This window comes from Natator depressus, chromosome 3 (genome assembly GCF_965152275.1).
Source record: "Natator depressus isolate rNatDep1 chromosome 3, rNatDep2.hap1, whole genome shotgun sequence".
Taxonomy (NCBI): domain Eukaryota; kingdom Metazoa; phylum Chordata; order Testudines; family Cheloniidae; genus Natator; species Natator depressus.
The window spans coordinates 57,874,840-57,902,488 of NC_134236.1; the positions used below are offsets into that span (position 1 = coordinate 57,874,840).

At 43.6% G+C, this 27,649-nt stretch overlaps 1 protein-coding gene across 2 annotated transcripts in view; it reads right to left on the reverse strand.

Moving 5' to 3' along the window:
* Positions 1-7,574: 7,574 nt before the first annotated feature.
* Positions 7,575-27,649, reverse strand: part of ASRGL1 (asparaginase and isoaspartyl peptidase 1) — a 36,727-nt gene continuing 16,652 nt past the window's right edge. For both annotated transcript variants that reach the window (XM_074947934.1, XM_074947936.1), the window contains exons 4-7: positions 24,856-25,010; positions 22,220-22,338; positions 16,979-17,089; positions 7,575-13,626 (exon numbers count right to left, since the gene is read on the reverse strand). In XM_074947934.1, coding sequence (XP_074804035.1) covers positions 13,355-13,626; positions 16,979-17,089; positions 22,220-22,338; positions 24,856-25,010 — 657 coding nt within the window. In that variant the 3' untranslated portion in view covers positions 7,575-13,354. The remainder of the gene's footprint in view (positions 13,627-16,978; positions 17,090-22,219; positions 22,339-24,855; positions 25,011-27,649) is intronic.

Here is a 27,649-nt window from a genome sequence, read left to right on the forward strand (position 1 = left end):
TCTGCCTTAAATCCAAGACCTTAAGAACATAAATTTTAGTATAGAGGTATAACTCTTTAAATATTATCTGTACGTACATTTTTCAATTACGACAACCAATGGGCTACTGTCTATCAGTAGACACCCATATGCCACCCTTCTATGAACTGTTATGCAGATATCTATGCCAGGGGATCCCTGTAAAACCCTGTGCACCCCACGTACCCTCTGCCAGTTGGCCTCAAGGGGTCCTTGGGTCACACTATGGATGACACCTAATCATAGAATCATAGAATATCAGGGTTGGAAGGGACCTCAGGAGGTCATCCAGTCCAACCCCCTGCTCAAATCCTCTTTTCCATGTGGAGAACCCTCTATGCATGGATCAGGGGGTTGCACACTCTCTTCCTTCCCAATTTGTAGCAAAAATAGCTTGGTTTATGCGGATTTTATTGTAATTATTCCAAAACTCTTGGTGTGTGCACATGTGCATATTCTTCAGACATTCTGATCACTTCAGGAATGAGTTCCATAATCTGGGTTCAGTGCCTGTGAAAGCCCTTTCTCCTGCACCCAGCAGGGTCTCTTGTCAACAATGTAATGGTTCCCGTGTAATATAGTGGTTGTAGTAGGTAGTTGGAGGATTAGGTAGCTGGGGCTTTGAACATCAGGACAGAGACCTTTAATTGATCTCTGTGTTCAATGAGGAGCCGGTCTAGAGACGTGCATGGGGGAGATGTGTTCATGGTGATCTGTGCTGAGAAGCAGACAGGCTGTTATGTTGCTAAGAAGACATAACAGAACATGGCCATTATGTTTGGCAGCAGATATGTTTTTAATGAGCTACATGCTACCATGCATTACATGGTTTAAGTTGTAGTAAAGCACTAGCAAAAAAAGGTCAAAAGTATAGCGCTCACAAGCTAGCATGCAGCCTGATACATTAGACCATTATAATGTTCTCAGCAGAAAAGTAGCTACTCAGGGACTGTAAGAAACCCAGAAGCCCTGAAAATGGAGAATTTTGATTGACAAAGGGCAGGAATGCTACCCTGTGAAACTGGTGAAAAATAACTCAAGGCCAGCACTAGCTCTAGTAAGCTAATTTACATAAGTGCTGGGTGTTTGCATGTCCCCGGTGTGCTGGTGGATGAGACTACTGACTGCAGTGGGAGGGAAAATGAGATTCTCCTCCCCCTTACTTTGTATGTCTACATTGTTACGCACACTGTGAGGGGCAGGACTCTGCCTGCTGTGAGGGTATGTCTGTATTACAGGTGAAGATGAGGTGGACGTACAAACACTAGCTTTAGTTTAGCTAGCACAGGTAACAAAAGTAGCCTAGACATGGCAGGCTGGGCTTTAGCACAAGCGAAGCTCCCAGGTACAAGTCCACAAGGGAGCCCGGGAACATACTCAGTTTGCTAGCCTGTGTCACCACAACTACAATACTATTGTTATGGAGGCTATCTAAATTAAAGTTTGCACAGTAGGCCTATCTGAGCTGTAGTCACACCTTCACTGGCAAGGTAGACATACCCTGAGCAAGCCCCTAATATATTTGCAATCTTGGTGCCAGGCTGATGTAGCCTGCCTCTTTGCTCATCCACATATCCTTGATCCTGCTTTTTTTGTGAGGTCCACTGCCATTTATTTCCCTTCCCTTTTATGGATTTACTTATTTCCTAGTGCATTAACTACTCTTCTGGGTCTCTGTGACAATGCCTGTGATTACACAGTTTGCTGTTTTCCACACATCTGTGGGTAGAGCGGGCTTAATTTAGCACTCTTTTTTTACAGCATACTTTCCCACCTACCTATCTTATATCTCACAGCAATATGGGGTAGACCAATTCTTCTGAAGAGCCTGACCTTGAGCATGCGGGCCCAAGTCTGATTTCACTTCCATTGGCATGATTATTAGACTTCAGTGGTAGTACTGTTGATTTATTCTGGTGTAACCAAGATTTGAAATTTCACCGACAGCAAGTTTTTATTATAGAAGAATATCGGGGAGAAGCAAACAAAATAGGCAGTGCCATTGAGATTGTGCCAAGATCTGTTTCAATGTCATTTGGAAATCACATCTGGGAGACTGAAATTCACACTCAGGATCTCTTTTACTTCCCCTCCAAAGAAGAATTAACTTATGAGTAACTAAAAAAATCGAACCCTAAACTCAACAAATTGGAAAAATTACTGATGGACATAACAAAACACACTCAATCTCACTGGTTTCTTGCGCTGCTTTTTTGTTACCTCCTATGATCTTTTATTTCTACATTGTTTTTTCAGAATGGAACCTCTTTGGGGCAGGAAACCTGTGACTATGAAGACTCTTAATCATCAAAGACCAGATAGTGTCTACAGGTACAGCCCTGAACAAAGGATTGTGTACGTCTGGAAGCTAGGGGGGAGATTTGAGCAGGCAATGCAGTTGTGTGTCCAGACTCAAGAAGCAGGCAGCCCACTGCTGAACCCACGCTCCACATTGCCAGCAGCACTGCTGTCAGATGACTAGGCCTGCATCCCCACAAATGCTCGATGATTAGGGGGTGGGAAGAGAGGAGGCATTGGCCTCTCCATCCCCAGAGCCCTGATTTGCTAGAGAGCTAACAGGAAGCCCTACTCCTGACTTCCTGCTGCCAGCCCCCTTCCCATTAGAAGAGGGGAATGTTGCTTCAGAGAGGAGTGTAGCTCTGTTCTAGTGGAGATATGTAAGCGGGGGAATTGTCCTGCTGTTGTGGGGAACTTTCCTGGCTTCTGCCCGGTGAAGTGGGCTAGCGAAAGGATCTGAGTCCTCGCTCCCACTTCCTTTACCCAGTGGCCTCCCTGCCCTTGAGGACTCCCCTTCCACTCTCCTGTCTAGCAGAGTCCTCGTAACCCCAAGAAGGCTGGGCCCAGGATTCCTGGGGAGCTCAACCCACAACCCTGCTGTGGTCTCCTAGGATAGGGGCTAGGGTGTCCCCACTCCGGGGTACTCTCTCTGCACTGGGCACTTCTCTGACCCACTGACCATTACATACAAGTTAAAGCAAATGCAAGTTATTTAATCAACAATTAATTTTAAAAAGAATAAGGAAAAATGGGAACGGTTAAAGGAAACACATCACCCCGCTCTATGGCAGGGAACATCACAAACAGTGTCTCTGGAATGTCCGGGCAGTTCACAGTCTGTCCCTTGTAAGTCCCAGGTCTCCTTCTCAGGCTCTGGCTGAGCTGCAGGGATGCTGTGGGTTGGACACTCGCTCTGGTGGTGGCCACACGCTCTCAGGCTCTAGGTGGCAGGGCCCTTCTTCCCAGCGTTGCCCCCGCCCTGTCGGGGTTACCAATCACCCTCCGAGTCTGGCCTGCAGAGCCTCCTGGCTGAGGCGTCTCCCTGTGCTGGGCCCACTGCCCAGCGTCCCCCCTCGCTCTTCTCAGCTGCTCATGACATCCGGCTCCAGACTGCTCCAGCCCCGCTCTGTCTTAGCTCCACTCTGCCTCAGCATGGCTGCTGTTCTGCCTCCAGTTCCCTTGGCTGCTTCTCTGGCCCCTCTGGCTCTGGTTGCTACAGCTCTGCTCCCAGGACAAGTCTGCTCTGCAGGCTATTTCTGTGACTCTGCTCCCAGCACTGACCTGCTTCCTGGGCTGCTTTTCTGGCCCCTCTGGCTCTGGTTGCTGCAGCTCTGCTCCCAGGGCAAGTCTGCTCTCTCTGGCCTGTGCCTCTGGCTTTGGGGCTGCAGCTCTGCTCCCAGGACAGGGTCTGCTCTCTCTGGGCTGCTTTTCTGGTCCCTCTGGATCTGGCACAGCTCTGCTCCCCAGCTCAGCTTGCGCCCCTGCTTTCTCCTTAGCTCAGCCCCACTCTGTCTGACCCAGGCAATTCCAGCTCATACAGAGGACGGGACCTCCCTGGCCTCCTGACTCCCTGATTAGCCAGCCTGCCCTGTCATTCAGGAGCATTGGCCTCTCCCCATTGTTCCTAGGGTCTGTAAGTCTCAGGGTTTTGATTCCACATTGACCCGTCCCCCTTTTAGTACTGGGAGCTAGCAACTAAAACTCCCCCACTGAATGTTAGTAAGGGGGCAACAGTCCCCTTACAGATAGGTGATTAGTTATGGGACACCTGGTCAGATCCAGACCAATTGGTTGGCTTGAAGAAAGCCCCAGGTCCATGTGCTAGTGCTGCTGGTGGTTCAAGAGGCCACATAGGGTAGGTCTACACTGCATTGTAAACCCAGATCTGTGGGACCCCGGCTTGTGGACTCAGTGTTTCCAAGCCCAGGCTTGAGTGTCCATAGTGCATCGTAAACTTGGGCTTACCATTGCTGGACCCGGGTCTCACAGCCTTCTTACGTGTCCATACTGCATTAGACAGACCTTCTGACTGAGCTCTGTGGTTTGGGCTGCATTTGCACTGCAAAATGACAGGGCTTTGACCTGAGTCACAATGAGACTTGGACACAGAACCACGCCCGTCCCCAGCAGGGTCCCAGGACCCGGGTCCTGAGTGCTTGCTGCCCCAAGTCACACAAATTTGTACGTGGGCTCAAACCAGAGCCAGAGGCTAGGCTTAGTGCGCAGTGTCAACATTCCCACACTAGAGTGACATGAAAGCTGGGAGATCAGCCCAGGAAGCAGTCTGGCTGCCCAGTTACAACCAGCTTGATGGCGCAATCCAGCTCCAATGGAGAAAGCCTGGATCAGCACACTGGCCACAAGGATGGATGCTAGGAGATGCAGAAGAGACTGTGAGGAAGGGAAACTGGAAATGCTTGGCTACTAAAAATTGCCTAAATTGAGCCTAATTGCCTGAAGCTCCAGAATAAGGACTGTGGTCAACAACTGTACTCATTTCAGGTTTCAGAGTAACAGCCGTGTTAGTCTGTATTCGCAAAAAGAAAAGGAGGACTTGTGGCACCTTAGAGACTAACCAATTTATTTGAGCATGAGCTTTCGTGAGCTACAGCTCACTTCATCGGATGCATACTGTGGAAATTGCAGAAGACATTATATACACAGACACCATGAAACAATACCTCCTCCCACCCCACTCTCCTGCTGGTAATAGCTTATCTAAAGTGATCATCAAGTTGGGCCATTTCCAGCAAAAATCCAGGTTTTCTCACCCTCCGCCCCCCCACAGACAAGCTCACTCTCTTGCTGGTAATAGCCCATCCAAAGTGACCACTCTCTTCACAATGTGTATGATAATCAAGGTGGGCCATTTCCTGCAGAAATCCAGGTTCTCTCACCCCCTCACCCCCCTCCAAAAACCACACACACAAACTCACTCTCCTGCTGGTAATAGCCTATCCAAAGTGACCACTCTCCTTACAACCTGCATGAAAATCAAGGTGGGCCATTTCCAGCACAAATACAGGTTTTCTCACTCCCCCACCCCCATACACACACAAACTCACTCTCCTGCTGGTAATAGCTCATCCAAAGTGACCACTCTCCCTACAATGTGCATGATAATCAAGGTGGGCCATTTCCAGCACAAATCCAGGTTTTCTCACCCCCCCCCCCACACAGACTCACTCTCCTGATGGCAATAGCTCATCCAAACTGACCACTCTCCCCACAATGTGCATGACAATCAAGGTGGGCCACTTCCAGCATAAATCCTATGCAAGGTAGCCTATTTCCCCTTGTTTTTTCCTCCCCCACCCCCCCGACATTCTGGTTAAACTTGGATTTATGCTGGAAGTGGCCCAACTTGATGATCACTTTAGATAAGCTATTACCAGCAGGAGAGTGGGGTGGGAAGAGGTATTGTTTCATGGTGTCTGTGTATATAATGTCTTCTGCAATTTCCACAGTATGCATCCGATGAAGTGAGCTGTAGCTCACGAAAGCTCATGCTCAAATAAACTGTACTCATCAGGCACAATAGAGCTTCCTACCACAAGTGTGAACCTTGTCTGTGCAGGAGAGAGAGCTTTCTCCAGGGTCAACCTTGAATAGTGTGGAGTTTGTTCCTCAGTCTAAGGACCATCCCAAACCTCACCCCCTTCCATTCCAAATGCAAGCTACACTTCTTCAACCTTTCCTTCTGTAATCTAAGCACACAGCATATTTTAAAAACCCTATCAAAACACTTCACTGCACATACACTTCCTCCACTGGAAGAGGAATGAGGGAGAATGAATTACACATGACAGATGTTCATCACATTGCAGCACTTTAAATGACCTGTGTTCTCTGGAGATCTCTGGTGTTCTCCACCCCAAGGCTATGGGCTGGAAAGTTGGGAAAGACTCTCTAGGATGGCAGCTCTGATCAAAATGTAACCTTGGCATGTAATGTAGGGCTGAGTTGTTATTCCTCTCTACTCCCATGCATAGGCATGTTGCCCAAGTCACAATCTAGCCCTATACTGCTCCACAAAATTGTTTCTTCTTAATTAAAAATCTGAAAATGAAGAAGTACAGTCAAGGTGATGGTGGAGTGTTGCTGAGTCTAGCAGAGCTCCTCCTAAATCTGCAGAGCTCCATAGAGCTTCCACAGAAGGGCTTCTACAGGGTTAGACTTGTAACAGACTTATCTTAAACTCCTTTGTAATTGCACAAGCAGCTGATAATGCCCAGGGATATTCCATGCTCTCCCGCAAGCAAATAAGTATATCAGTGCTCCAAGATTACATTTTGTACATAAGAATATATACTCTTGGCCCATAATTGTCCACATGCCACTAGACCCCACTCATCTGTAACTCCTATTGAGATGGGGGTTAAAGTGCCAAGGATACTAAATACTATTGGCAACCCTACCATTCTGTATAAGCCACTTCAGCATCATGGCTTGCTTACTGTAGATAGGATATGGACATAGAGAATTTAAAAAAAGCATAGGATGTGTTATTTTTATTGTGGTTATTTTATAAGGGAACATGTAGTTTGCTACCATACTATTAGTTGATCTAATTTCACAAAAAGTACAGGTCATAGCAGTGGCTAAAAATGTACTGGTTATTAAATTACACAGTAATAATACACAATAGGTGTGGCTAATAGAAAAATTTATCGCATAAAGGTTTGTTATGAAAGAATCTTGCTAAAAGATTATTTTCCTTCACAAATACACTGTCAAACAGATTAAGATGGTAAAATTATGTAGGAACAAGGTAAAGATAACGCTGTGGTCTAAAGCCCTTCCAACTTTACCAAGTGCTTTAGACACAGTACAAATAAGCATGAGCATTGTATCAGGGAGGTTTGTTAACAGAAACAATTGCATTTGTGGTGGCACAATCTGCTTTTATGAATTCACTGCTTCAGAGAACTACTTTTCTGCTAATCATCATGAATTTCTCATCTATGTATTGATAAGGGTACCTATCAACTTCTTATCTAGGCGGTGAAGATTGCATGCTGTTATGTTTACTATTAATGAGACTTGGTTTTCATCTTTATCATAGGTTTCAGAGTAACAGCCGTGTTAGTCTGTATTCGCAAAAAGAAAAGGAGGACTTGTGGCACCTTAGAGACTAACCAATTTATTTGAGCATGAGCTTTCGAGAGCTACAGCTCACATTTCCACAGTATGCATCCGATGAAGTGAGCTGTAGCTCACGAAAGCTCATGCTCAAATAAATTGGTTAGTCTCTACGGTGCCACAAGTCCTCCTTTTCTTTTATCTTTATCATAGTACTGCAAAAATGTTATTCCCCCAGTTCAAACTACAAGTATAATGTTTTAGAATGTGGATTCTTTTTTTTTTAAATTCCAGGTTTACCATGTGTGAATTAAGTAAATTAAAGTTCCTTATTGTTAGCTTTTCCCCAAACCAGGGAACTACAGTTCCTTTGCATCATTCTCTCTCTTTCCCCCTCCCACAAAGTGTCTGGGAACTGGTGCCTAATGAGGTAGTCTTTTACGCTTCCATTGTATTTAGAAACTTAGTTGGCAGTAACCAACAGTTGTTACCCATATGATGGGTGTTCAAAGGTGGTCAAAACTCAGTTTTTAGTGGTTAGGTGTTCACTTCATCATCAATGGTACTGGCAGTCTGCGAGACTGGGGATGGAGATGAACTACTCTCTTGTCGTGACCCATGGCTTCTTTTTTAGCACAGCATTGAGGCATGTTAACTGGGAGTCTGCAGAAACTTACACGTGGCTACTGCCCTGCAATGAAGTATATACCCCATCCTGTCTCTGAAAGTGAGCTGTAGCTCACGAAAGCTTATGCGCAGATAAATTTGTTTGTCTCTAAGGTGCCGCAAGTCCTCTTTTTCTTTCAACCTACCTGGTTGCACCAGGAGGGTAGGTTAGGCTTAATTAAAGATGAAGCCCAGCTGGGGAAGGAACTGAGTGGTGATTATAAATGCAGGAAGTCTGGAGTAGAAAAATAAAATATTCTGTGTGGAAGTTCTAAAACACATTCAGCGTGGAATGTGGAGAAGGGGGAAAATGCCACTGAGGGAAGAGTGCTATTAGTACAATACCACGTAACACCAGGGCAGAAGGATAATATAAGGGGGGGGGGAGGGACAGATGAAGATGCCTACAAGTAGTACAATGAGAAATTTATAGCATTTATGACAGAAGTGAATAATTGCACTTTACAGACAGGAAAGAAGACTGAAAGAATACCAAAAGTAGCAAAACAGTATTTACATATAGGCCATCTCTCAATAGAGCACACTGATGCAATTTTAAATGAAGGTACAGTAATGCAGTTTAAGCAATGTGTTTCTAATTTTTTTATTTTATTTTTTTTTTGCTGGTATGTAGTTTAATAACACATGGTCAGGTATTAAAGGAAACTTTAAATGAAAAAAAAATCCTTGATGTGATACATGTACAAGAAACATGGTTAGTGAGAACTTATGTTTAGACTTCCAGGATATGATATAATCTGACATGACAGAGAAATAACTACAACTATAAAGACGCTTCCTGTTCTAAAGGAAGGTCTTAGTTACATGGACACAGATGTACAGAACGTAAGTTTTGAGTACAATGCTGTTGAGATTCCTCTGCAGAATAGCACTGACTTTATACAAACCACTAAGATTCACAACCCATCTAAAAAAAACCTAGACAATCTAGAATTGGAAGAGTTAGTTAAGGGTGTCAAAGGCCTAGATATTATTTGTGGAGATTTTAATAGCCATAATGAATTATGAGGAAGCAGGAAAACTGATTATAATGACAAATGCCTGGAACAATTCATTGAACTGCACAGCCTGGTATTGCTCGATACTGGAGCACCTAGTAGGTTTAATTCTGTGGATAGACCCTTTGTATGTTTAGATCTGAGAATTGCAACAAGCAATATAGAATGTAAATGCAGCTGGGAAATCTATAAAGAGGCCAAGGTAATGTTGAAAACACTGAAGAAATTCCTACCTAGAGCCTTAGAAAGGCAAACTGGGGACTCTAAACAGTAAATGTGCTGAATATCTAATATCCAATTGTATAAGTGATAATCTAGAGGAATTTCATGATAATACAATAAAGGGAGTTGTAACAGCAGCCAACCTAGCTATATGTAAGACACCAAACTGCCAGAAACTCAGATATCCAGTTCCCTAGTGGAACGAAGGTTGTCAAGCAGCAATTAAAGAAATATATACAAACAAGCAAAAAGTACAATGAATAGCAAGGACTTAATGAACTATAAAAGATGTAAAGCAGTGGTGCAAAGAATTATTACAAATGCAAGAGAGCTGGAGAAAGTATTGTGGGAAAATGAACAACGATTCCAAGGTTTCAGAGAGAAATAAACAAGTTAAACGAATGAATGGGATATGGAGTAAAAACAAAAATTTATACATGGTCTTATAGTAAATGATAAAGTTGACATTTCTAACTTAGGAAAAATGAATATTTTAGCAAAAAAGAGTTCCAAAAAGTTAGTAGTGATAAAAATCAAAGAAAGGAGTTTGGTGAACAAAAAATGTTTGCTGAAGAAAATTGTGAGCTCTTACATGACAGGGTAGAATACAAAGATGATGTACTGAATGAAAATTTCAGCATACAGGAACTCAAAAAAGCTACAGGCAAAAGTAAAAATGCAGTATCCCAAGTAAGGATAGCATATGTAAGGCAATGCTTAAGCACCTACTGGAAGAGCACTTGTTTTACTGAATTATAGAATATGGGGAAAAGGAATATTGGCAGCAGAATGGAATTAAGCGGTGGTTATATTAATAGGAAAACCTGGCAAATTATGCAAAGACCTCATGCATATAGATCTATTGCCCTGACATCCTGTGTGGGCAACATTATGAAAAGACTGATAAATGAGAGATTAGTAGCGTACTTGGAAAAAATGAAATTATAAACCGTGTACAAAGTGGTTTCTGGAAAGGAAGATGCATAATTGATCATATTGTAAGATTAGAAACAAATACAAACCAGATTTTGATAGCTGTCTTTTTGAACACCGAAAAACGTATGACATGCTATGGAGGGAAGCTTGATGTATAAACTAGCCGCAGTTGAAGTAAGAGGAACAACGTTTTGGTGGATAAGAGATTGCTTAAGTGGTAGAACCATGCAAGTCGGGGGGGGGGGGGGGCAAGTTTGTCAAATATTTATAAATTTACTAATGGCATTTTACAGGGGAGTGTTATCAGCCCAACCGTGTTTAATATTATTATTAATGCTCTCCCGGGGAGTATACAGGCAGGAATAGGTATTAGTCTATTTGGGGATGACTGTGATATATGGGCCAAATATAGAAGACTTAAGATAGCTGTGGAGAAAACCAATGAGGCACTTGGGAATTTCAGAATGGGGAGATACTTGGGGATTTAGGTTCTCACTTGCCCAAACAAAGGGAATGATCTTCACCAAAAAGGAAGACTGGGGAAGAATGGAACCTATCTCTCTATACAGAAAAAATCAGGTAGTTCAAAATGTTACATTCTTAGGAGTTATGTTCAATAAACTAACTTGGAAGGGTTACAGATATACGGTATATCAAGTATAATGGTGATATCAGAATATCAGAATTAACTGTAAAGATAGGATGAATCTGCTTAAAAGTATTGCTGGGAACAACTCGGGGTGCAGATAAGAACAAACTGTTGATGCTGTAAAGGGCATTAATAAGACCATTTACAGATTATGGATACCAAGACTTTAAATCAACTTCTAAATCAACACTTAAAAAATTTTTTTTTTTTTAAGTCAGAGCCCAAGATCCAAGTGAAGCTCTGGGAATCACATGTTGTGCAAGTGTTACAACTCTGGAATCTCTCGTGTGTGCAGCAGGTAGCAACCCGAGAAATGCCTATAAATTTAGGTAGAAATTGTTAGATTTAACCTTTTCAGCGAAGGTTAATGGAACTAGCAAAGATAAGAGTACTAAACAAATATAAGAGACAGCTGGGAATTAAGTAGGCACAAACTCCCACCTGAAAACAGGGTCAAAAGGTGGGTTAAAAGGAAGGTCTGGAAGAAATTAAAATCTTAGTCATGGGAAATCAACCTATAGCTGGATGGTTGTCTCTCCAGGTGTGGATTTGAAATTATATGATACAACAAAGGTAAGAGCAGGACTATCAAATACAACGGCTATAATTAATGAGTTTATACATGGAAAATGGGGTCAGCATTGCCAAATCTATACTGACTGCTCTAGAGATGAGAACACAGCTTTGGAAGGGACTTTTGTATCTCTGAATCTGGAATTAAGAGACCTATGAGACTATGCAATTTTGTGGCCATTATGACAGGTATATCAAGTATAATGGTGATTAGAAAGGAAGCCTCGGAAAGCAGCACTGGTTCAATCAATTATTCTTAACTAAAGAGAGTACAATTGGGTATATCTATCATAATAGTGTGGATTCTGGTGCTTGCTGGGATATTGGGCACCAAAATGGCAGATAAAGCAGTGAAAAATGCCTTAAAATGAGATTGACATAAAGAGCCCTCTGAGTGTACAGGACTTCAAAAGTTTGGTTAAAAGAGAACTTAAGAAGGAATGTCAAGAACTATGGACCAAAGAGAAAAAAAGGACAAGGGTCCTATCACATATGTCCTAAACTTGATGATAATGGTATACTTAATAGCTATGATAGAAGAAGTGAAGTAGCTATACATTTAGAGGGCTAACAGGTCACTCTGACCTGAATGGTAATTTATATTTACTAAACAAGCACAAAATGGGTTATGGACACCTATAGTCCAAGAAACAGTTAAGCAAGGGCAGTTACACAGAAAGAAAAAATCTATAATGAAAGAATATAGTCTGAAAGGATTGGAAAATGGGGTAGTATTAAAAAAGAATTTCTTTGATTTTTAAGGATACAGCACTGGGTGAGAGGATATAGATTGTGCTTATACAAAAACTGCTGTAGGTGGCAGTCATAGCCTCATAGGTGGAGGCTGCTGCACCATAAAAAAGGAAGCAGAAAGAAAAAGAAAGAAGGGACCTTCAGGGAGAGAGAAGAATTCTGCATTCACTGCTCAGGTACAAGAGAGTAGCAAGACCCTGAGGGTTGAGGAGGAAGTCTAGGAAGAAGATTGGCCCTGGGACCCTCTTATGGGTAGAGAAGTCTAGCAAGAGGCCAGGTGAGAGACAGTGCAGCCACTAGGACCAAACAAGCTTCAATGTGCTGAGCTCTGATAAAAGACAGGATCTGGACTTCCCGAAAGAGCGCCCTGGCAGGTGGTTAACTGAGGGACTGTATAAGGGAAACTTAGGAGGGATGAAAAGTGAAGGAGGGTTAAATTGTACACTTGGTATGAGATTTACTGGCAGATTCCAGGGGGAAGTTCTGAAAGGAGGGTGAATTTATAGAGGTTGTGAGAGAGGCCTGCTGACAGACTTGGTAGGAAGAAGTCCAAAGAGGCAGCAGTAAGGAGTCTGACATGGTAGACTTTGGCTGCTGGTTGTAGGGTCCTTGGACTGGAACCTAGTGTAGGGGGAGGACCTGGGTTCCCCTGCTGGCCATCAGGGAAGGTGGCATGAAGCCCCTGATATAAGTGGAAAAGGACTTTTGACAGCCCTGAGATAAGCAGCTCTAAGGACCACAGGGGGCCAGAATCAGGGCTGAAGACCTTTCATAAGGACATTAGATTATCTGTTGGACTTCACTACCCTAGAAGGGATGGGACCCGGCTGGAGAGGCTGAGTCACAAGAAGAGGCAGACCGCTACAGGGCTGGCGCAACTGTTGGCAGAGGGTGCTAGAAAAGAGCCATCTGCGCTAGGCCCAGACATGAGGGGACACCCTTTTACACACCTATACTCTATCTGGTTTTTGAAAAGAGGATACCAGCCCTGGTGCTTTCTAGAGACATTGAAAATGATCACCATATCCACATCCATTATCTTTAAGTCTAGTACCTCTTTCAGTTTGCTTGTAAAATGTGGTGAATTCTGGGAACATTTAATAGAGGGTAAATCTTTTCAGAAAGATAACGTCAATTTTTACTGCGCCCCATGAAGACTGAGATCTTTGTCCTGCTGTACTGTCCACTTTTCTTCATCCCCAGAATTGCATACAGAGCTCGTATGTATCTCCCCAGTGTAAATGCCATACTGCAATTGGTCATCCTTCACTGTAGCCCAAGACATCTGCTTGGTGGAGAATCTTGCTGCCCAGTCCCCTGAATTGCTGACAACTATGACACCTCCTAATCCACCCACCCTGGTTTTCATATAATTCAATGCAGTGTCAGCAGCCTCCGCCGGTGACATTCCTGAAAACAAGAACACAGAAGAGTGATGATCATGTAGTATCTGCTTCTGGTCCTATTTAAGTCAATGACAAAATTCTCTTCAGACTTCACTTTGTGCAGAACCAGGCCCTCTGGTATTTCTTTCCTTTACTGAATGCCCAAGAAGTTACAAGTGCAATGGCTAGAAAAAGCTTCATTTATGGGAGGAAAGTGAACAACTGCAAATAGCTTCTCTGCTGTAATAACTGCAGAGACAGGGTTTATGTAGCTTCCCATTATTCTGAGGTTTTAGTCTTTTTGACTTAGTGTAGCTGGTGAACTTTGTAGTTCAGTGACACATAATGGGACTTTTTTGAAGGGTGGTGGTGGTCACTGTTGGCAAACGTGCCACTAGCAGTGGTCTGCCAGGGAATTTCTTTCTAATAGGACTTGAACACACACAATAATTCACAGAGTGAGAGTTTAAGGTCAGGATGGACCATTAGATCATCTAGTCTGACCTCCTGTATATGACAGGCCACCAACCTCCCCAGCACCCACACAAAACCCAACAACCACAAGTAGACGAAAGTATCACAGCCCTCAGGAGATTAGACCATTACGAGCCACAGGCAGAGAATAGGAGGGACTGAAGTGCACCATGCCTGAGGCCCCTCACAATGGCAGAGAAATGATTGAGATATACCCAGATAATCCTGGCAAGTGACCTACACCCCCAGGCTGCAGAGGAAGGCAACCCAAACCCCCACCCCAGGTTACTGCCTATCTGACTTGGGTGAAAATTCCTTCCCACCCCATATATGGCGATCAGTTAGACCCTGAGCATGTGAGCAAGAACCAGCCAGCCAAGAGTCCCTAAGAGAGAATGCACTGTGGGAACCCCTACAAAGTCAGACCTGTGAACCCTGAGGAGCTCAGTGCGTGAATTCTGTTTGTGATTAATTTTGGTAATGTGGACGCTGATGCTACTGTGGGTGCAGCCACTGTCGGGCAGGATCTGCTTGTCAGCCTTCATATTGTTACCGGACTATGCACTAATGACACCAACAGCCAAGATCCTTTACCACACTCAATCCCTATTAATTGGAGCACTTTATAAAAAAACCAAAGAACATTTTGTCCTATGCAGAAGTCTGTTAATAGTTGTTCACAAGCTGTAACCTTTCATTTGTCTCCAGAAATGCCGTAGTGCTGGTCTTAATACTGTGAACTAAAGCAGCTGTGGTGTTACATTTTTTGTGTCCGTGGTGTGTGTGCCTACTGACTATATGCATTAGCCCTCCTTCAAATTTTCTGTGAAAAAAACAGAATAGAAACTATTCACAATCTTTGCCACTGCAAGATAGGAATCCATTTACTGTGGTAAAATCCTGACTACTAAGTCAATGGGAGTTTTGCCACTATCTTCAACAGGATCAGGATTTCACCCTGTGACTTTTCACCAAGGCAACAGCTGCCACCATAAGGCAGAAATTCCAATAGCTGTTAAAAGATTTTTTCCAAACAAGTCACAGATTATACATGACAAGAAGAATTTACGTGAACCTGCAATACTTGGCACCTAGCAAAATGGAGGAAACTAATTAAACACACTGCTCCAAACATTCCTTCAAATATCAAGGAAACAGAAATAAGACTCTCCCCAAATGAAAGATGTTAAGGAAGAGGCCAGCCATTCTTAACACTTCATGGATGCATTATATGCAACACTGGTATTCTAAATCACTTGTTTCCTATTTTTAGGAGTCTAAATCCTATTTTCAAAAATAAATTAAGCATTTAGGAGCCTATATCACACTGTGACTTTCAATGACATTTAGGCTCTTAAGTCACTTAGGCGCTTTTGAAAATTTTTCCCTAAATGTGCGCGCAGGCTTATTTTACAGTTCTTAAATATTCTGCTTCTGTTGGCAGCTCAAGGGCTCAAAGTAGCAATAACTATAGGACTGAGTTTTGGCCCTCTCTTGAAATGCTGAGGAATTGCTCATTTGCTGGGGTCTTTGCCTGAAAGATGGGTTGCTCCTCAACATTTCAGGAAGGCTGAGTAGCGGCAAACTAACAATGGTTTTATCCTACACACTAAAATTTAGAAATGTTTAAAAAGGGTTTTCGTGAGATTCTCCTCTCAGGCTGGTGTAAATCAGGTGTAACTCCATTGAAAACAATGGAGTTACTCCAATGTAAACCAGGGTATGTGAGAAAAGAACCTGGCTCAATTCTTTATGGTAAATTTAAGATTGGAAGGCCATTTATGAAAGGAATGAACTCCAGTGAAACAGGACAGTGAGGTGGGGCTGTGGCATGTTAGGGCTTTGAGGAATAATCTGCACGGAGTATTATATTTTACACTGATAATTTCTCTTGGCTCTACTAAGAATGAACCATGAATAGCATATGTTGGGACCACAAAACATGTAGCAGTTACAGAAATCTTCTCAGCTGCTACTTGCCTTCTTGTTTCGCATTTCTCTTATGAATAGGAATGTAAATGAAAAATGGTTTACTGTAGTTCAGATTCCGGTAAGAGTCTCAAAAGTTATTGCTCTTTAATACTTGCAAACCGTATCTTTCTAAAAATAGTGGTGATGTCTACATTAATGGTTCTGTAACTGCATGCAGTACAAGTATGTTGTCTGACTGTTTACAGGCTGTAATATAATCAAGGGTTTGGATGACATCCGAACTGATGAAGGTAAAGCTTAAAGAGTCATCCACAGTTAGATTGTGTTACAGTCAGATGAGACACTCCATGCCAGCTGTTTACCACATATGCACCTAGTCTACTTAACATACAGTTTAATACACTTTCCAAAACAAAACTAAAATGCAGTCATATTAATTCCTTTTTGAACAGAGAGAAAAAGGTTGTAACATTTCTGTTGCTACAAGCAATTCAATCCTATGAATTGTTATAGCCGCTGGAGTCTCTAAGCTTCTTGTGTTATGGAAGCTTTGCACTTTCCTTTTTTTGTACTTTTTTTTTTTTAAACTAATACTTGCTTACATTTGCATTTTTCCAATTCTCTGCTAATGAAATTACTTAAAATTGTAAAGAAAGCTTCAGTTAAACATAAAATAATGTATATGAATAATGATATTTTACGATGCTGTATCTAAAACATGATGGAACAAAAATATCCACACTACTTGATATTCAAAGAATACAGTTGGAACGTATTTGGTTTGCACTTTTAGTCCTGCTGTTTTGTGTGTGTTTTGAGATAATCCAACCATAAATGGCCAGGAAACTTTTTTTTTTTTGGGGGGGGGGGGGGGGGAGGGTAGCAACTGAATTGCTAAGAGTATAAATTTACATAAACCAGTTAGTTCCAGTCTTACTTTCCTTCATCTTACTGGAAAGTTTAGATTGTACCTTGTTCCATATGATAGAGAATAAGTCGGGCTAGGACCACTTTCATCATGCTTTCTCCATGTCCTGTGGTAGAGGTGGCACCAACATGGTTATCAGCATAGCCTCCACTTCCTGCTCAAAGAAAAAGTATGACACTAAAGCTTTAGAGCAAAAGAGATTTACAAGCAATGCATGATTTCAAATCACAGGCCAATTTCTAAAGTTCTGGAGGTCCTGTTTGCTTCTAGGGACAAAAAACTGAAAGTTCATATTTGAGATCTTTGTCTCTGATTTCTTCCTCAAAGTTTCAACAACAGTGTGAGAAGTCAGTCACAGTTGGAAGAGGTTGGTTGCCGAGTTATAGGGTTGGAAAGATAATGGCATAATGGGGAAGGAGGAATAGTGGGGAGTCTGATGTTGGAATAAGAAGGAGTGAGCATTAATAGTAGCCAGATCAGTAACAGGTAGATGGAGGAGAGGCATGCAGGGAAGACAAGGTGGAAAGGCAGGCAGGGTGATGGTGGGAAAATAGGAAGCCAGAAGTGGAAGATGTGAGGCAGCTGGACTTGCACTGATGACTGACTGGCTAGGGAGGTGCACTGCAGGAATGTGCTGACCAATGGGCAGCAGAAAGGTAGTAAGAGCCAGCCAGGTAGCAGCACTAAGATTCCACTGTGACAGATCATGGGAGAAAAGCTCAAACAGGAGAGACGTTTCCAAGTCAAAAGGCTGCACTGACTCAGGAGTGCAACAAACCTGCTGATGTCAGAGGATCCTGCAGGTGCCATCGTTTAAGCAACAGATGTTTGTGCCTCTCTGTGGGTCACTAGAACCAGCACCAAAGTTAAGGTCCTACAGCCACCTGATATCCCAACTCTCACCTACAACAACCACTCACTGTACTGTTCTTTTTAAAGTCAATCTAGGGCTCATGAATGGTGCAATTAATAGTTACAATGTCAGGAGCCATGGAAAACCAAGTCAAATTATCAGTTGCTTATACTTTTAAAATTCTTTGAATTAAAAAAAAACAAAAAACAAACCAGGAGAAAAATCTTGCATTCAGAAGAGACATGGTTTCAAGCATGCTCCTTCTTATTAATGTTGTGCCTCCCCCTGAACAATGAACCTTAAAAAGGCCACACACCGATGATGCTCTTGGAGAGAAAAAAGTTCTAGACGACAATATTTTTGAACAGGAAACTCCTGCAGGCCCTTTGAGGGCCACACATTTGGTGCCTTATTCCTGCAGACCACAGGGGAGAGATAGGAGAATGACTTCATGTGGGTAAGTACATCACCCTTGCCAAGCATCAGGAGACTGGTTAGAGGCCATAAGATGTTCAGGGGTCAACCAAAATCTCTCCCCCTCCTGCAATCCTATTTAGGCTTTAACATCTGCCAAGCTTAATAAGGCTCTTTGTGAGTGCAGGTGTGTTTTGAGGAATCCCATTGAGACAATTAAGGCAGATCAATCTCCAGCTAGCGTCCAAAGACTTGTGGGGGGATGGGCCCTGATGCACCTCCTACACAGCATAGAGTGATGAACCTGAGGTCCTCAGGAGAAGCAGAATGCTCTCATGCTGCTGACCCCCCTTCCCATCATCACCACTACTTCATTCCATGCCCCTTTATCCACTGGCTCCCTTCCCTACCATTCTCTCCCTTCCCCTTCGCTATGCTGGTCATCTCCACTGTATCTGCTAAGGTCGTTATTTGCCATGGGCCTTTGAAGGTGCATAGGATAGGATTACTACAGTTAGCATGGAGTTTAGGATGGGGAGCAGCAGAAAGTGAAAGGTTTTCCTCCTTCCCACCCAAAAAGGGACACAACTTCCCTCCCTATGCATTGAAAATGTCGCCATGTTCTATTCTGCAACCCCCCAAGAACCCTGCATGCGTAATAGGAGTGTGGATAGTTACAAGAGTTTTGTTCCTTGGGGTATCTGAGAAGTGACTATCTTGTCGAGTACTAGGAAGAAACAAGCTAGTTAGTATTGCACCGAATGGTGCTTGGCTTCATTTTTTTTCTTCTAACACTAGCTCCAAAATGCAGGGGCCCTGACGATCTGTGTGACGGGGCAGAGAAGACCTACACCAGCATGGTTAAGGAGAGCCACTTTGCTATAACTGACAGGTTTGAGAGTAGCAGCCGTGTTAGTCTGTATTCACAAAAAGAAAAGGAGTACTTGTGGCACCTTAGAGACTAACAAATTTATTTGAGCATAAGCTTTCGTGAGCTACAGCTCACTTCATCGGATGCAGTCAGTGGAAAATACAGTGGGGAGACTTATATACATAGAGAACATGAAACAATGGGTGTTACCAAACACACTGTAACCAGAGTGATCACTTAAGGTGAGCTATTACCAGCAGGAGAGTGGGGTGTGCGGGAAACCTTTTGCAGTGATAATCAAGGTGGGCCATTTCCAGCAGTTGACAAGAACATCTGAGGAACAGTGGGGGGTGGGGAGAGGGGGATAAACATGGGGAAATAGTTTTACTTTGTGTAAGGACCCATCCACTCCCAGCCTTTATTCAAGCCTAAGTTAATTGTATCCAGTTTGCAAATTAATTCCACTTCAGCAGTCTCTCGTTGGAGTCTGTTTTTGAAGGTTTTTTGTTGAAGTACTGCCACTTTTAGGTCTGTAATCGAGTGACCAGAGAGATTGAAGTGTTCTCCAACTGGTTTTTGAATGTTATAATTCTTGACGTCTGATTTGTGTCCATTTATTCTTTTACGTAGAGACTGTCCAGTTTGACCAATGTACATGGCAGAGGGGCACTGCTGGCACATGATAGCATATATCACATGGTAGATGTGGAGGTGAACGAGCCTCTGATAGTGTGGCTGATGTGATTAGGCCCTATGATGGTGTCCCCTGAATAGATATGTGGACACAGTTGGCAACGGGCTTTGTTGCAAGAATAGGTTCCTGGGTTAGTGGTTCTGTTGTGTGGTTTGTGGTTGCTGGTGAGTATTTGTTTCAGGCTGGGGGGCTGTCTGTAAGCAAGGACTGGCCTGTCTCCCAAGATCTGTGAGAGTGATGGGTCGTCCTTCAGGATAGGTTGTAGAGGTTTTAGTTTGGGTCTGAAGGTGATGGCTAGTGGCGTTCTGTTATTTTCTTTGTTGGGCCTGTCCTGTAGTAGTTGACTTCTGGGTACTCTTCTGGCTCTGTCAATCTGTTTCTTCACTTCAGCAGGTGGGTATTGTAGTTGTAAGAATGCTTCAAAAACCAGTTGGAGAACACTTCAATCTCTCTGGTCACTCGATTACAGACCTAAAAGTGGCAATACTCAACAAAAAAACTTCAAAAACAGACTCCAACGAGAGACTGCTGAATTGGAATTAATTTGCAAACTGGATACAATTAACTTAGGCTTGAATAGAGACTGGGAGTGGATGGGTCCTTACACAAAGTAAAACTATTTCCCCATGTTTATCCTCCCTCCCCACCCCACATTGTTCCTCAGTTGTTCTTGTCAACTGCTGGAAATGGCCCACCTTGATCATCACTACAAAAGGTCCCCCCCCCACCCCGCTCTCCTGCTGGTAATAGCTCATCTTAAGTGATCACTTTGGTTACAGTGTGTACAGTAACACCCATTGTTTCATGTTCTCTATGTATATAAATCTCCCCACTGTATTTTCCACTGACTGCATCCGATGAAGTGAGCTGTAGCTCACGAAAGCTTATGCTCAAATAAATTTGTTAGTCTCTAAGGTGCCACAAGTACTCCTTTTCTTTTTGCTATAACTGTAGCCAATACCAAGCCTGGAGGGGGAACAATAGGAGAGCCTGGCTCAATTGAATGGCCAGTCAGAAAGAAGGACAGTTCTCTGCCTGAAGGGAGCTCTGCTTGCAAAGTTACAGAAGGAAGGATGGGCCTGCTAGCTGGAGCAGCCACTGGGAGGAGCAGTTAGATCCCAGGACCGAGTAAGAGACTGTGAGAGACAAGCCCAAAGGGAAGGACTGGGGTGCCCGAAGGGAAGACAGGGGACAGCCAATGATTGAGTTGGGTTTGCTTTTTGTTTCGGAACTTTTTGCGGCTGAGCCCCTCCACCCACCCCAGAAGAGGATAAGATTGAAGGTACAACTAGCTGGTAGGTCAGAGGTAGACAGCCTCCTTTCCTGCCCCTCACCCCCAAACCCCAGAAGACCTACAGCTGCCTACATGCATCAACATGTCTGAATGGTGCACAAGGAGGCACTGCTCTTGCCATGCTGCTACAATTTGGATGAGACAAAGGTTAAGGAAAGGGCAATTTAGGGTGAGCAGAGGACCATGCTGGTTCAATGTATGCTCAAGTTGCAAACCATGCTGAAAATAGTCAGTGGGCACCATAATTGCCTGCAAGCTCAGCAATTCTGGATGTAAGGCAATGGTAGCTCTGAGTCTACTAATCAGCTGCTGCCAGCAGGAGTGCTGTTCAAGTTTGGAACATGTTTTTCTAAAAATATTGCTTTTCCAGTTTCCGGTTCCATGGAAGACCTATGAAGCAATCACCAAATACAAGCCTGTCCCATTCGAGGAACTCACTGGAGAAAGATAAAGAGACTCTTTATCTACGGATTAGACAACTCTTATAACATTCTATTCTGCTTCCCACCACCATGCTTTCCATAGCTCTTTATGAACAGGAACTTACAGAGAGAGTCAAAGCTTTAAATAAGAGTGACTAAGTTGCCAGTCATGTTAGAGACTTCTAGTCAAATTCTCATTGCTCTAATGAAACTCCAATGACTGCAACTGGACTTCCACCTGATAAACAATGGTATAAATGGGAGAAGAATCTGGTGCATTCGGTTAATTTTTCACATTAGTTTTGACCCTTTTCTTTGGGAGACATCTGGATTAAATACCATCTGAGCAACTAATAGAGCCTTAGAGGGGAACAGGTTGCAATTTTGTCTGTGTTGCAAGGGAATATAGCAGAAGAGTTCTTGGTTTTTGCATAAGAGTATCACAGTATAAAGGGAAGGGACACGATAGGGAAACCCCAGACCATACTGTTTCCAGAAAAAGGGGGAGTGTCTCCTATTTCTGTTTGTTCAGACCTACCAGAAAGCTGGACAGTAAATACAAAACATCTACCCCCACCTGCAGCCTTCTGGCTGTGTGGAAGGAGCAGTCGTTGAAAGGATAAACTGACTCTTTTTAGTATGTTTAAATTTAAGCCTCAATTCTAGATCAGCTAGTGTCAAAGATTCATTTCAATCATCGAAAATGTGAGTGTTAACTGATTTCATTTACCCGTACCTATACATGCTGAATCACCGACTCGGCCAACCAGTTTATTACTGAGTCCCCCAGTGGATGTTGCACAAGCTACGTTTCCTTCATTGTCTATAGCAACAGCACCAACTGTTCCAGGGTCTCTGCCAAGAATAGTATTTCACAGAATTAGGCAGGGTTAAGAATACTTGCTAAAGCATGTTGTGTCCATTCTGCAGGTAGCTTTTACAAATGTGAGATTACAACAGAAGTCTACAATGAATGTCATTAACTTTAATCTAGCCTCATGTCAGAATCACTTAATTTTCGTATAATTGTTTGTTTGTTTTTTTAATGTAGGGAGTTTCATTATGAAAAACCACTATCCATTTCAGATAACAAGCAATATGTTACAATTCTGACATAGTATCAACCTTAGAATTGATAGCACAGATGTCAAACCCTTGGCCTGTTTGCTCTATTTATTTGATTTCCCCATGATAAATTTATATGATACGGTATGAAAGCTTTCCTCTGGAAAGAATAAAAAAAATTCCTAGCCCTCCTGTGAAGATAATTTTTCAGATGGGACCTACTGAAGCTCTGAATTAGCCGGAAACAGAAACTCAGAAGTGGGAACTGCCTCCACTGTTCCAATTGGATGAGAGCTCTAAAGCCTAGTGATGATTTATCATTTTGAATGTAAGAAATAGCAGTGGTCCTAAAAATGCTCTGCATCCCTCCCCCGCCTGAGACTGACCAGCATGCGTCGCTTCCCGCAGCTCCCATTGGCTGGAAATGGCGAACCACAGCCACTGGGAGCTGCGGGCAGCCATGCCTGTGGACGGTCAACGTAAACAAACTGCCTCACGGCCCGCCAGCAGATTACCCTGACGGGCTGTGTGCAGCCCATGGGTCGCAGGTTGCTCACCACTGCTCTAAAGCCTAAAATGTCTGAGTTAGTGTGAAGTGATAGAAACAGCTACAAGCAGGGCTGAGAACTCTTTATTTAGAATATCACCATGTTGAATCATCGTTGAGTTTTGAAGTCTGTTACCATCCTGTTTGTATGATCTCAGCCCTTTAGCCATATGGTGTACAGGCTACAGTAAGACATGTATCTATGCCATGCCAAGAGTCCTAGACCACTGTGATATTGCAGGTAACAACCATTCATCCACCCTTACTCTAGAGCTAATTTACATATAACAGTTGCATTGGTTGTATGAGGGAGATGGCACAGATGGCAGATTACTTGGCCCAGCTGGCAGAGTCCTTCCAAACCACCCACCCAACACAACCAGCACACATAATCCCAAATACACACACAATCCCTTAGTGCAGTGCACACCCCTCACTTGCCACCCCACAAATCAACGCATCTCCCAGCACAACCCCCGAGACCTAAAGCAACACAACCAGCATACATAGTGACCACCTACACCACTCTGAAGTCTGAGTCAGTGCGAAGTGAGTAAAACAGCTACAAGAATGGTTGAGAGGTCTTTTGATTTAGAAGATCACCAGGTGGAAGCCTCACTAGGATTCGTGGTCTGTTACCCCTTAACTAGTAGCTGAAAGTCCAAGCTGTTGCATGGTTGTAATTCGTTAAGAATATATCCTCACCTTGTCCACAGCAAGAGGTTGGCTGACCTGTGAGATGTACTTTGTGTCATACTACTGTACTACTTAATAAAATAGCTAAGTAACAATACATAATATATGGTCTTTCTATTAAAGAGTTTTTGCCCCCTTCCACTGTCACAAGATTGAAACTCAAACAGTTTTTTATTATTAAACCCCACTCCCCACTGAAAAGGTCAGTCATTTTGATAGTTGGTTATTCTCCCTACTGTTTTTTCCCCCACCCCCTATTTTATTACAAAAAGTTTCTTTCTTTCAAATGTCCTTCATTCTGCTGCTGTCTCCTACCCTTTCTCTCTGCTAATGGCTTTGTTTTTCTCCTTCATCCCATCCAGAACTTGGTTTTTAGGTTATTTTAGCAGTGCATTTTTAACCACCACATTTTCCGGTCTGCTTGTTTTCTCAGTGACCAAGTACCACTGCCAACCCCTGAAGAGGGGAGCTATGAGCCAAAATTTGGTAGATGAGAAATTAATGGTTTGATCCAGTTTAAAACAAATCCCAGTCTATGCTGGTTATGCAGACTTATGGATAGATATGTATGTTCTGCCAGGGTCTAGCTGTTGGTTTAGCAGTGGAGACAGTGCCTCATTTAAACCGCAGCTCTCCTTTGGAGAGTGACTCTATAGAGATAGCACTTCCTTGCTCACCAGATCTGCTCAGTGTTTTTATTCAGGACTATCTGCTAACTTCAGTTGAAATATTTTTTTGCCACCTGCCAATGGTGGAGGGCCCATACTGCTAAGTGAGCATGAGCTGAATTCTCTTCCTTCTTCAGCATCAACGGGATTGTTTCCCAAAATTTCTTCAATTACACTTGAGCAAGCCTACTGAAGGTTGCCCACATATCATGGAGGGCATAATTTGAAAACCACGTGGAAGCACATGTATATGTCAGGGCAGAACTAAGCCCAAGGAACTACTTTCAGATCCCATAGCGAGTCTGCATGGTTACTAGTTAAGGAAAGCATTTACTGACACCACAAACTGAGTGTATGAGAGGCATTAGAGTGTAACATTTTTTGTGCAGTACCTACTTTTTAAACTCCTGAGGGTTAGAATCTGGCTCAAGGTTCTTGCTCCATCTCTCCCTGGATCTTTCCGTTATAAGTTTCTCCCCTGGAATCTCAGGAACACCCATGGCCTTGGCAAAAAGCTTTGCCCCATGGTCAGTCAGCAACATGTGCTCTGTCTGATAGGGAAAGAAAAGAAACTCTTGACACTAATTGGTGTTCAGTACTGATCTGTACAGTCTTATATAAACACTTCATTGTTTTTAAAAATGTATTTAAAGAATTTTTTTTGTTTTAACTTCTTGGAAACCAATAAAACTAATAAAAGGCACAATTGTGGCTCCAATCCTGCTCCCATTGACTTAAGTAGGAGTATATTTGGATTCCTATGTGACTTTTTGATGGAACAGGAGGATTTTGGATTCAATAATCCAACCCCCCCCCAAAAAATAATTAGCATTGACAGAATATAATTGCCTTCAAATATTCAATACTCATTAGATGAGAAAATTACAATTCACTCATATCAATTTTTTTCTGAAATTAGATAGGATACTGCTATTGTAATCCTTTATAAAACTGGTTTTGCAATCTCTTCCAATCAATCATTGGTATTTTGCTTATCTATATGATTGGTATGGTCAGCTCACTGAGGGTATGTCAACACTACGAAATTAGGTCGAATTTATAGAAGACGGTTTTTTAGAAATCGTTTTTATATAGTTGATTGTGTGTCCCCCCACACAAAATGCTCTAAGTGCATTAACTCGGCGGAGTGCTTCCACAGTACCGAGGCTAGCGTTGACAGAGCGTCGCACTGCGGGTAACTATCCCACAGTTCCTGCAGTCTCCACTGCCCATTGGAATTCTGAGTTGAGAACCCAATGCCTGATGGGGCAAAAAACATTGTCGCGGTTGGTTCTGGGTACATGTCATCAGGCCCTCCCTCCCTCCTTCCTCCCTCTGTGAAAGCAACGGCAGACAATCGTTTCGCACCTTTTTTCCTGAGTTATCTGTGCAGACGCCATACCACGGCAAGCATGGAGCCCGCTCAGCTCACTGTCACCATATGTCTCCTGAGTGCTGGCAGACGCGGTACTGCATTGCTACACAGCAGCAGCAACCCATTGCCTTGTGGCAGCAGACGGTGCAATAGGCCTGAACACCATCCTCATCATGTCCAAGGTGCTCCTGGCCGCCTCAGTAAGGTCGGTCAGGAGCGCCTGGGCAGACATGGGCGCAGGGACTAAATTAGGAGTGACTCGACCAGGTCATTCTCTTTAGTCCTGCAGGCAGTCCTATTGTACCATCTTATGGTGAGCAGATTAATCTTTAAACATGCTTGCTATTAAACCATGTATACTATTTTAAAAGGTACACTCACCAGAGGTCCCTTCTCTGCCTGGGGGGTCTGGGAGGCAGCCTTGGGTGGGTTCGGGGGGTACTGGCTCCAGGTCCAGAGCGAGAAACTGTTCCTGGCTGTCGGAAAAACCGGTTTCTCCACTTGCTTGCTGTGAGCTATCTTCCTCTTCCCCAAAACCTGCTTCCGTGTTGCCTCCATCTCCATTGAAGGAGTCAAACAACACGGCTGGGGTAGTGGTGGCTGAACCCCCTAAAATGGCATGCAGCTCATCATAGAAGTGGCATGTTTGGGGCTCTGACCCGGAGAGGCCGTTTGCCTCTCTGGTTTTCTGGTAGGCTTGCCTCAGCTCCTTAAGTTTCACGCGGCACTGCTTCGGGTCCCTGTTATGGCCTCTGTCCTTCACGCCCTGGGAGATTTTGACAAATGTTTTGGCATTTCAAAAACTGGAACGGAGTTCTGATAGCACGGATTCCTCTCCCCACACAGCGATCAGATCCCGTACTTCCCGTTCGGTCCATGCTGGAGCTCTTTGGCGATTCTGGGATACCATCAGGGTCACCTCTGCTGATGAGCTCTGCATGGTCTCCTGCAGCTTGCCACGCTGGCCAAACAGGAAATTGAAATTCAAAAGTTCGCAGGCCTTTTCCTGTCTACCTGGCCAGTGCATCTGAGTTGAGTGCTGTCCAGAGCGGTCACAATGGAGCACTCTGGGATAGCTCCCGGAGGCCAATACTGTCTAATTGCGTCCACAGTACCCCAAATTCGACCCGGCAAGGCCGATTTCAGCGCTAATCCCCTTGTTGGGGGTGGAGTAAGGAAATCAATTTTAAGAACCCTTTAAGTTGAAAAAAAGGGCTTTGTCGTGTGGACTGGTGCAGGGTTAAATTGATCTAACACCGCTAAATTCGACCTCAACTCCTAGTGTAGACACAGCTGTTACTCTGAAATCTCTCAGATATTGTGGAGCGCACAGCAAGCAGTAATAACAATGGGAATATTGTTTTCGCTGACATCTAAGTGAGTCAGTAAACTGCGCCAGTGTGCTTTTAAACGTCCAAATGCACATTCTACCACCATTCTGCACTTGCTCAGCCTATAGTTAAGCAGCTCCTGACTACTATCCAGGCTGCCTGTGTACGGCTTCATGAGCCATGGGAGCAAGGGGTAGGCTGGGTCTCCAAGGATAACTATAGGCATTTCAACATCCCCAACGGTTATTTTTTGGTCTGGGAAGAAAGTTCCTTCCTGCAGCTGTTGCAAAACAGACCAGAGTTCCTGAAGATGCGAGCATCATGTACCTTTCCCAGCCATCCCATGTTGATGTTGGTGAAACATCCCTTGTGATCCACCAGTGCTTGCAGCACCACTGAAAAGTACCCTTTTCGGTTTCTGTACTCGCTGCCTTGGTGGTCCGGTGCCAAGATAGGGATATGGGTTCCGTCTATCGCCCCACCA